The following is a 10,792-nucleotide window of genomic DNA, read 5'->3' as shown; positions in this document are numbered from 1 at the left end:
ATTGTGTGTGTGATTCTGGCATTGCACCCTGGCAGAGGACCTTGCCTTTGGCTCTCCAGAGGGCAACAATTCCACTGGTGCTTCTAAGATATAAAACTTTTCCACAGTTTGGCTCAAAGCTCTCATTGATTGGTGCAATGCATCTGCCTGTGGGATGACAGCAAGTGTCCTTGGTCAGAACTGCAAAATACTGAGGAGAGACAGTAATTGAAATCAAGTGGAGGTTATTTATTTATTCAAATCATGGGTCAAAACCCTTTCTTGAGATTGTTCCCTGAAGATTGTAATGGGGAAAGTAGTATATATATAATATTTCTAGGGCTCTGCTATGGTATAAATATAGCCTTAGGCTGCAACTTGTAACTGCACAGTGTCTAAGGCAAAATCATACTGCATTTGAAAGGATTGAATGCTTTACATTCTTACCTAAAGATCACTAGGGTACAGCTACAGCATAAGAAAATGCTCTCTGACCATAGGCTTTAGTTTAACACACATATTAGAATGGCATTAAATTAGGAAAGAAAGTTCACAGAGAATTAGAAGCGATCACTAGACATCACCTATCTCCTATCATTTATAGAACTATATTAACTAGCTGTTAATTTTTGTTGCAGTTTAAGCCATCAATGGATCAGCACTGTCACTATGGTGTGATAGTGTGATCTGGAAATGTCCATAGCCTGCTGTGGGAGCAATGAACACAACAGTCAGCAAACATCGCACTCGAGCATTTCCTGCTGCAGTACACAGCAAACAGAAATTACCCAGCCAAGTACAGAGATGTTTTGCTTAACTCTTAAAGGGTGTGGGAAGTTTTTACTGTTTGCTGTAACAAAGCCTTTGTGCTGCTCCTATGGAACCATCACTTGTATTGAATTTGTTCACAGATTCTGTGGCTTTTATAACTGTGTCAGTCCCTGGCATTCTCTAGTGTCAACCCCTGGGTTCTGAGGAATGTGTAAAACTCACAAAACCCAGCAGAAAAGAACTTAAAGTAAGCTCAGGGTTTCAAATTATATCTGATCTCTCTGAGGGCCTTTGGACCAACTGCAGAACAAATAAGTAAAATAATGCTGTAGAGAAAACTCTTCACTCAAGAAGGTACAGAAAATAACTTCCCTGAAGGTAACTAAGCAAGGCTGCTTGTGGTGTTGACAGTGCCACAGCTTCTTATTTTCTGTTCAACAGTTATTGATAACACTTGTGCTGAGGTGGCTATCACATCTTTCTGGAATAATACTTCATAAATATTATCTGAATAACATTCAAAGGCCAGTTTCCCATCTCAGTGTTTCTTGGCTTGCAAAGAATTGACAAGTCCTTGCCATGATAAATATGATTTGGAGAATAATCAGTTTGGGCCCCTACTGGCACCGTGTGACCTGCCATGAGCCAATAGTCATTCACTGCTTTGTCCTCCTGTCCTGAACTACAGAGATAATCCAGGTTTCCTTCTCAGGATTTTGCAGGAAAGATTATTGCAAAGCAAAGAGAGTTTGCTTTCCTGGGCAGGAAGCTCTATAGGAACATGGCATGCTTCCAGTGGCAGGAGAGCTGGAAGGAAACCAGCCCATTTCTTTTCACTTTTTCTTGTGAGACAATGAAATGCTCAGACCAGGCCATTACGTGTCAAACAAGGACTATCAGAATAAGGAACTTCTAACACAAATTCAGGTTAGTTCAAGTCATGAAATTACATCATGGCCAAACAATGAACATTTTCTTTGATGTCTTTCTTACCCCAACTCCATATGGAATGGCTCTGCAAGCTGAAAAGAACTCTGTGCTTTGTGGTTCACTGGGTGAAGTGCACTAGAATGCTCTGGATGACAACTGTGGTATTAACACGGAGGAATTTCATCTTCTTTCTTTCTTCTCTTCCATCAGAAGCCTCTCAGTTGCTAAGAAAAACTCTCTAGGGTTGTTTAAAGCACCGTACTTCAGTCTTGCATAGACAGAATGAGATCCTACAGAGAACTTCCACCATACTCATGAATGGGAGTGTATGCATGTATTACAATTATGCTATTCACAAATCCCCATCTGAAACCACCACTCCAAAGTGGCCTAAATTTTGTAATTCCATAGCACACAAATTTCCTACTAGTTGATTAGGGAGAAAAAGGATTACAAAAATACTTTATAAAATATTAAAAAAATGTATTATGGTATTACAAACAAGACTGAAAAGGTGTGTCTGTAAGAAACATAAAACATATTCAGAATGAATATAGCAATAGTAATTGTAAGTAGTGTTAGGAGTAGAAGGCAATAACATCAAATCAGAAATATATGATATAATCTGAAATTAGTGTAATTTGTGGTTATTGTGCTTGCTTCAAGTGTGGATACTGAAAAATGAAAGCACTGGGAGGCTACAGACATGGCAAACTAATTCAGACGTTGAAAATTTGGCACAGAATTGGTCCTTAAAGTCTTCTGAGTCTTGGAGAATCTGTTTTGTGAGGATTCTGGGCCATATTGCTGATACAGTGTCTGGAAAACCAGAGCAGGACACCAGCGTTTACTGCTGAAATATGTAGTAGGGACTTTGTACAGTCCTGACTCTTAGCCTGTACATCTCTGGATCAGGGGTGTCATTCATTATGGGGGCACACAATTGGCCCAATAGCAGGGTCTGATCTGGACCCCTGGGTGTTACCCCAGCACAGATTATTGCAATGATGACACAACTGATATTGCTTGTTTTCTAATGTGTTTCTTGCTGTGTCATGACTCCTTTTCCTCTCTCTCTTTTTGCTTCCCCCCTCGAAAAGGCCAACCCTGAGCAGAACTGTGTCATTCTGAGGTCCAGTGGATGAGATGCTGGGAAGCACAAGGGAAGGAGGAATTCTTCCTTCACCATCTACCAAAGAAGAAAAGCTACTTGAGAGTTCTTCTCTCTCAGATGGTGAGTGAAAAATTGCTGACAGAGTATTTCTTTCTGTACAGCACAATAAAAAGGTTGTGCTGTAACAAGGAACACTCTTATTCTGGTTTCTTGGTGTGGCAATGACACAAACACAGTCCCCCAGACTGTCCCTCCAGGTGGGTATGTACAGCCACAAGAAGTCCCTTCACACACACACTGCAGAGAGGAGTTGCCACTGATGGCTGAATAAACGGTAAGAAAGATGCAAAACTGCTTTTATTACAATATAACACAGAAACAGAACCACCAGAACAAGTCTGTTTTTCTGTTTCTGCAATGTCATGTGGCTCCTTTACCCAACTGCATCTTTTGTCCAGAATTAACCCAAATGACACTTAATGACACAACATGATGTGGCGCCAGTGTTTCTAATCTTGGTACAAAGCCAGCACTCCACTGGTGATCTTTCCAGAGCTGCAGGAAGCATCCTGCAGAGAATGCTTTCATCATTTACAGCCAGGTATCCACAAGTCTATTTAATTAATTAGAGTTGGTCACCATTCCTTCTGAAGTGTATTGCTGCTTTATTAACAGAGGTCAGTGTGAGCTTAGATCAATGCAAAAAAATGAAAGGGAAAGCAGACAGTGGTTTGGGAGCTGTGAAACCGAGACAAATTCTTTTATTTCTTAGAAAACCCACTGATCCTGAAGAGATTAACAGGTTCTTCCACATTTCCAAGCATGCTATTATGATCACATATCTGTCACTCTTTCTTTACGACCTCAGAGGCTTTGAAGAAAGTTTTCTTCCCAGGGGAAAATAAAATTTAGCCTTTGTAACATCAGGTAAAAAGAAAGAGCAGGAAAATATCAGCCTTTTCATAATACCCTCATAATACTAGAGCAAGATGGTTATAAGCCAAGATTTGCAGGACAATTTTCACCTCTTAACAGATTTTGATTGTGTCTCCTGAATATAATCTTGAGGCTGAGAATAGACTGCTATTCATAGAGTGTATATGCTGCTACAGATTGCATTAACCACATAGAATTTGTAATACACTGAAATGAGACTCATCTTTTTTTTTTTTTAGTGCCATGTCACTTTGGAGGGAAAAGAGTCTTACAGGAGAGGACCATACTTATCAGCATCATCAATATCTGTGTAAAAAAGGTATAGGTGTGTGCAGAACAGGCAGCAAACTGTTCAGAGACAGACTGGAAACACAGTCTTAAGAGCCTTCCTTAATTTGGGTTTGCCTTTTCAACCGGTGGTACAAAATTGGATGATACTTCATAAACTTATCTTACCAACACACTTAACAGCTTTTATGAAAATGGTTCTTTTTATAATATTTAAACTCTGCAAGTCTGTGAGTTCTCAAGTGCTGTGCAAAGGTCTCCCACAGCATGCACTTTATATGTGGCTTTAATTGTCTGAAACGTGTTGCTTTTACTGAGGATGTTCCCAGGTGCCTGTGTTGATTGGAGGTTCCTGGGAGGGTTCACTAAAAATCATTAGTCCTGGTGGAAGAAAGCTTGCTCTGGTGCCTGGACCGAGGATCTGAACAGACCACTCTGAGGCAGTGAGTATTGAAAGCTCAAAAAACAGATCAGGGCTTAAAATGTCACCCAATTCTCCAGTGCCCTGACCTGACAGTAATTGCTTACTTCTGAACACACACAGACTGTTTTATTACTAGTGTTACACTGCACAGAGGTAGCATTTACTTACCTTTCCCAAGTTAAACAAATGTCCAGAGTCGCAAAGAATCGGGCAAAGTGTGTTCCTCCAAGAGCTTTACCTTTCTGAACTGTCATAAAATATTAACTGTTAACAGAAGAATTACTTTCACTTTTGTCACCACTATTTGTTTTTCCGGGCTGCTGAATACACAAGCCAGAGGCCCTGTGAGCCTTTGCAATAATGTTTTCATACACTGCCATCTGTTGTTACGGTGTGTCCCTGTTGCTGCTGTGCTGTCCCGCCGGGGTTTCTATTCCAGCAGGAAGCAGTTCCTTTCCAGGAAGTATGTTCAAAGCATAGTCAAGCTTTAATTCATACATGCAGAAAGATTCTAACAATTCTGCTTTCAGTTATGGCAACGGCCAAATTAGTGTTGCTTTTAATCCCACTTATTTCAATAGTAAGTTTGTACCTTTATTCACACCAGAGCATTCATGTTCTAAATCAGCAGTGAATTTACAGCAAAACATACACACACATATCACAAACTTCCCATGTATTTATATATACCAAAATTAGAATCAGTGCATGAATACATTTACACTCACTGACCTGCTTATTTAGAGAGCTGTTCCAGAATCTGCATGTTTACTTAACATTTTGGATATAATTAAGCTATGGATTTGAATCCAAGATCTGATCAGTTAGCACCTTATTCCCTAAATCTGTATTATAAAAAATAGAACATAATGTTACAGAAGCTGTCAGAAAAGTAAATAACTTGTGTGTGATTGAATGTGTGTTGGAGAGCAAACCTAAAGCACCCAGGCACACAGTCACAAACCAGCTGGCAAGTGAAGGAGATAAGTGAAGGAGCTAGGAGTTGGTCTAAGCCTATGGAATTACTGCTGAGTATCCCTGCCTTAGAGCAGCCCACCTAAGTGTGCAGCTATCCTAGTTCCACAAGTGCTTGTGTGGGAGATGGCACAGTTCTGACTGCCCAGGCTGGGATTACCTGCAACTGTGATTTTTGTGTGTGTTACAACTGGTCTGAGCACAAGCCTCGGATCTGAAGCACTGGACACAGGAGAGAGCCTTTGTACTTGACACCATGGGGACAAACTTCCAAAAGGCCAGTTTTCAACTTCCTTAAAAAAGAGCATGTATCTGATCAATACACTTAAAGAACTCGCGTATTCAAAAAAGTAGAAAGGCACAGGAGAGTTAGTCATTTATTGCATTCACAAAAATATAAGTTTATTTGCATATCCAAATACAAGATATTTATTTAAGTGAAAACTGTATGCTCACAATTTAAATAATTTCACTTGCCATTTAATAAAACTGCAGTCTTAATAACTGCAACTAACATTACTGCCCAAACACTAAAGAACTCGAAGCTTCTTTCTGTTCTTTATGCAGCTGTTTTGCCCTGTTTTTCAGATCCTCTGCCTTAGCATCATTCTTTTCCACGCCATCTCCCAGTTTGTACATGCGACTGGCATTGGCACAGGCCCACATGTGCCCCAGCTCACACCCTTTCAGTGAGTACTTCAGGGCACGGCCCATGTCCTTGGGGACCCCAGGTGCCCCCTGCAGGTATATCACACCCAGGTTGAAGCAGCTGGCAGCAAAATTGCCATCACAGGCTTTTGTGTAATAGTCTCTAGCGACAACGGGGTCAGGTTTGTCATCGTTCACTCTCCCATCGTGGGCCAACAGCCCGACGTTGTGACAGGCATTCACTGACTTCTTCCCACCTTTCTCACATGACTTCAGGAAAGACTTGTAGGCAGCTTTCAAATCTGGTTCAAGTCCACCTGTCAGCCAAGAAACCAAAACATTTCAGTAAGGACATGATAAAACAGCTAGGAGGTCTCTCTGCTTTGCAGCATGCTTCCCTTCCCATTGGAAATAGAGCATCCCTCTCTCTAGATACCACAGTCAACATTTAGGACTTCAGAGACACCACCATTGTCTCAGTGACAAAGGTTTTGCAATGTCTTTGACTTAGGAAACTCTCCTCCACTCATAAGTAATCACAACAGCACCTGTAACCAAAAAATAAGCCAAACCAACAAAACACTCTTTCCACTACTATATCCATGGATTTCTTACTTACATGAGGCAAATATTTTGCCAGTATACCTACACATGCACTGAAACTGTTACTAGTTTTGAGCTACAGTACAAATATTTTTCCTTACTAGTATTGTCATTTGGAAGATGTTCCACTCATTTAACTGCTTCCCATTACTGTACCAGCAAATACATTTTGGGCAGACTCGGGGGCTACCTAGGTAAGCAGGGTTACCAGTCAGTGACTTTCTTACTTTCTCTAAAAGAGAAGAAATCCTAATCTTAAGAACTGAACACACTGCAACACTGAGCCCTGGCTATACTTACCACTTATACAGATGTAATTATAAAAAAATAATACACGTGGTTAACCTACAGCTGATACTTCAGAAGGAAGTATCCACCCTTCCCCTGCTTTTATGAGGTGACCATGAAAGGGGTGGGACAGGGGCTCCTTCAAGGTCAGGATGACACGCAGGTATTCGGGGGGTCGGGTATAGGAATAGGTGGTCAGGTATTGACACAGGGAGTTGGAGGAGTCGCCATCCCTGGAGGGGTTTAAGAGGTGTCTGGATGCGGCGCCGGGTGATGTGGATTAGGGGTTACAGTGACAGTGCTGGATGAACGATTGGACTGGATGATCCTAAAGGCCTCTTCCAACCTTGGTGATTCAATTCTCTGACTCCAGGCGCTAGGCACCTTTACAAAAGCAAGAGCCCCCCCGGCCCACCTTTGCCGAGGGCCTGATAGGCCCCCAGCTTGTAGCAGCTCTCGCTGTGCCCGTGCTCCTCGCAGTTGTCGCGCATCACCCGCGCCGCGGCCGCGAAGTCCTTCTTGATGGTGTCCAGGTAGTCCGCGAAGCGCTGGCAGCCTGCGGGGCACGGCACAGGGGCTGAGCTCCCGCCGGGCCCGCCGGGAGCGGGGGGCGGCGGGGCCCTTACCGTCCGGGTCCTTCTCCTTGAAGCACTGGTAGCTGTACTCCACGTGCAGGTTCTCCAGGTACGCCCGCACCTCCCCTGTCCGCGAAGTTGATGAACCGGCCATGACCGGCGCCGGGCACCGGGAGATCGCGGGGCCGCTCCCGCAGGAACGACCGTTCCTGCGGCACGGACGCCTTCCCGGCCGTCCTCCGGCACTCCTTCTGCTCCTTCTCCTCCGCCCTTCCCCGGCCGCTCTCCCGGCCATCCTTCTGCTCTTCTCCTCCCGCCCTTTCCCGTGCACTCTGCTCCTTCTCCTCCCGCCCCTTCCCCGGCCACTCCCCCTGCTCCTTCCTCGACCGGGCATTCCTCCACCGCTCCTCCCATCGCCGCTCCCTCCCGCGCTCACCGGGAACTCTGACAGTTCGGCAGCTTTAAGCGATAGCACGCTGTTAGTATTTTACTCTCAGTTTTGTATCACTGGATGCGTATTCCCGGTCTGATTCGGAACACTCCAGTCCACAAGTTGAGACATGTCTGAGACTGAGACAATCGAGACTATGTGCATTAATGCGCTCTGTATGGCTTACGAGTCACGGTTGCTTCCCCCATTCCCCCATCTGCCTCCCGCATGCTTTTGTCTGGATTAACAGCTCCTTAATTTCCAACTCAGAACGGAGGAGTTGCGGCGAGAGACTGTTCTCAGCCACCGCCCCTTTCTGTGGTGCCACAAAAGCTTGGAGGTGCTCTTGGAAGAGCTGGAACCTGACACCGAGTGTCTCTGAGCTGGCAGTGTCAGGAGCGCTAAGAACACTCAGGGACTGGTAAGAGCTTAACACACATCAAACCTTCGTTCTCCAGTGATCCGAGAATCACGAAATGGCTTGGGTGGGAAGGGACCTTAAAGCTCATCTTGTTCCTGCCATGAGCAGGGACATCTTCCACTGGGCCAGGTTGCTCCAAGCCCCATCAAACCTGGCCTTGGAACACTTCCAGAGACACTGGAACACTATGGATGAACTTAACCCGAATGTGATATTAGAATACTTACACAAAACATGGCACACTATCCAATTCCAGCAGTTTTGAGCACAAACCGAATTTTCTGTAAAGCAGCACATTAGAAATTTATGCGATGAATTGCTTAGAGTTAAAATTAATGTGAAAGTATGCTTGAGTTAAAATGAATTACAGAGAATATTTGCAAATGCTTTGTCCCAAAGTATTTCAGTAGGATAAGACCGGCTTGCCAAGTTTTTGGGATAAATAAAACTCAGTTAAATCCTGTGCAGAGGGTCCCATAGGAAAAAGCCCAATCGTTTATTAAGGGCTGGAGCTAATTGTGACCAACCATCATCAGCCAGACTGGCAGCAAACTCAGCTGGGCACATGGCTGAAACACCAGTTACAGCTTCTAAAGTATTTCCCTAAAAGTTTTCAGACTGCTCTAAATTTGGATTGCAGTTAAAACACATTTTCCATAGGAAATAAAAATCTTGTGTTCAAAATGTATTGACCCAAACCCACTAGAGAACACAAGTAAGAAGATACACATCATTTGGTCCATGCTGGCTGCGATTGGAGACTGTGGGAAGCTTGTGTTCTGGAGAGGGCTTTTGGAAAATTAACTGATTTTGTACCAGAAATATTGTTTCTTTGAAAAAACATCTTTGAAAAACATTCCAGTTTGCACAGAGTCACTAGAAATTCCTTGAGTTTGTTGGTTTAAGTCTTTGAAGAGTGTGCTCCTGCTGGGATTTTGCCTTTGCAGTTTCTGATGCCGATGTTGAGCCGGTGCCAACTCAGCCATACGGCCTCTCCAAACTAGGAATGGAGTCACAGAGAGGATTCCCAAGTACAGCGGGGCAGGCCAAGAACTGGCACTGGGAGCAGGGGATCAGTCTGTCACTTCAAAGTTTTCACTGTCTGAGCCCAGACAGGAGAAAGGAAGATAGTTTCTATCATAAATCCATATGGAATGAGAAAGAGAAGGTGACATCTGTGCAGAAGTTGGGAGTTAATCAGTGAATTTGTTATATAGGTATCAAAAGAACAGCCTGGAAGTTTGTAAAGGCATTAGGAAGTGGATGAAACTCATAATGGACCAAGAATAATAAGACCAGCTCCTTCCTAATCTAAGCTAATTTCTGTGTTCATAATAATATAAATTATTTCTTCAAAGGAGATTAGATTTTTAAGTTAAATTCAGAACATGAAGACTCTTAATTCTGTTCTTGTCAGATCCAGAGTACATAATTTATTTTCTCTACATCAACACCCTAATCTAAAGAATTGGGACTATAACTGACCCTTGTTATGTAGTCCTTAAACAGGCAAAACTGTGCTTCATAGTATTTTTAGAATATTTTGTCAGCTTGCAATGACAGAAATGTAAGTTATTTTAGCAATTATACCTTAATATGTATTTATGTGTCTTGCTGGTTTACAAATAACAGTTATCCAAAGCTTCTGTATGTAGAATCAGCATTTCTTCAAGAGTAAACTCTTTATAAATTCATTTTATTTGGTCGGGGTACTTGCATTACTCTTTACTTTGTATCCTGAAACAAAAAATAACTCTATTCCCTTTACAAGCAATACATTGCAGTACGTATTAGTCGGGAGACAGGTTTTCCTCACTACTACTATATCTGAATCCTGAAATTACTTTGTTTGTAATAGTTTATTCCTTATGGCAAAGCTCCTCTCCAAAGTAAATGGCAAAAGCGACTGTAGTGGTGCAGGCTACTATTCATATTACCAGAATAAACTAGTTCGTTCAGGAAACACTTAAATTTCAGAGGCTTGTGAGCACGAAGCAAGAAGTGACGCCAGTTCATGGCTGTGAGAGGTCCAGACACAGGGAGCTGCAGCTCACCTGCTCCAGCCCGGGCACCCCTGGTGCCTCGGTGTTCCCGAATCCTGGCTCCAAACCCGGAGCAACCAGGCGGCAGGAAGGTTCCCCGCACACAAGTAACCAGCGAGGCCGATGCGTTTTGCTGAGCAATGGCCCCTATTCCTCACACTCTGAGCCTCGGAGAAGCTCCGCTCTCCCGGCACCCCACAAAGCTGGGCCGGCGCAGCCCCTTTAAGGGAGGCGGGCTTGGCGTCGCGTCCCGGCCGGCTCAGGCACATTCACTTCCAGGTCGGGGAGGTAAACACCGGGGAAGGGAGGGAGGAGAGAAGAAGAAAAAAAAAAAAAAAAAGGAAAGAGCAGCAGAGGCACTGCTTGAA

The 10,792-nt window shown here is 43.5% G+C and overlaps 1 protein-coding gene across 1 annotated transcript; it reads right to left on the bottom strand.

Annotated features, from left to right (window-relative positions):
* Nucleotides 1-5,793: 5,793 nt before the first annotated feature.
* LOC103758936 (cytochrome c oxidase assembly factor 7) lies at nt 5,794-7,749 on the bottom strand. Its single transcript, XM_018072050.2, has 3 exons — nt 7,583-7,749; nt 7,372-7,512; nt 5,794-6,382 (listed from the first exon to the last, which is right to left on the bottom strand). Exons 1-3 carry the CDS (start codon nt 7,683-7,685, stop codon nt 5,934-5,936), a joined length of 693 nt encoding a protein of 230 aa, XP_017927539.2. The 5' UTR covers nt 7,686-7,749; the 3' UTR covers nt 5,794-5,933.
* Between the last annotated feature and the right edge of the window lie 3,043 nt (nt 7,750-10,792).

This window comes from Manacus vitellinus, unplaced genomic scaffold (assembly GCF_001715985.3).
Source record: "Manacus vitellinus isolate BGI_N305 unplaced genomic scaffold, ASM171598v3 scaffold_21_pilon, whole genome shotgun sequence".
In the NCBI taxonomy this organism is placed as follows: domain Eukaryota; kingdom Metazoa; phylum Chordata; class Aves; order Passeriformes; family Pipridae; genus Manacus; species Manacus vitellinus.
Note: the sequence above shows the minus strand (reverse complement) of the source record. Positions and strands in the feature narration are given on the sequence as shown.

Excerpts from the sequence above, each read along its gene's own strand:
- LOC103758936 (XM_018072050.2), bottom strand. The coding sequence starts at position 7,685 with ATGGCCGGTTCATCAACTTCGCGGACAGGGGAGGTGCGGGCGTACCTG. Across the intron at positions 7,513-7,582 it reads CAAGGAGAAGGACCCGGACG|GCTGCCAGCGCTTCGCGGAC; the intron begins GTAAGGGCCCCG and ends CGTGCCCCGCAG. Across the intron at positions 6,383-7,371 it reads CTATCAGGCCCTCGGCAAAG|GTGGACTTGAACCAGATTTG; the intron begins GTGGGCCGGGGG and ends CTTGGCTGACAG.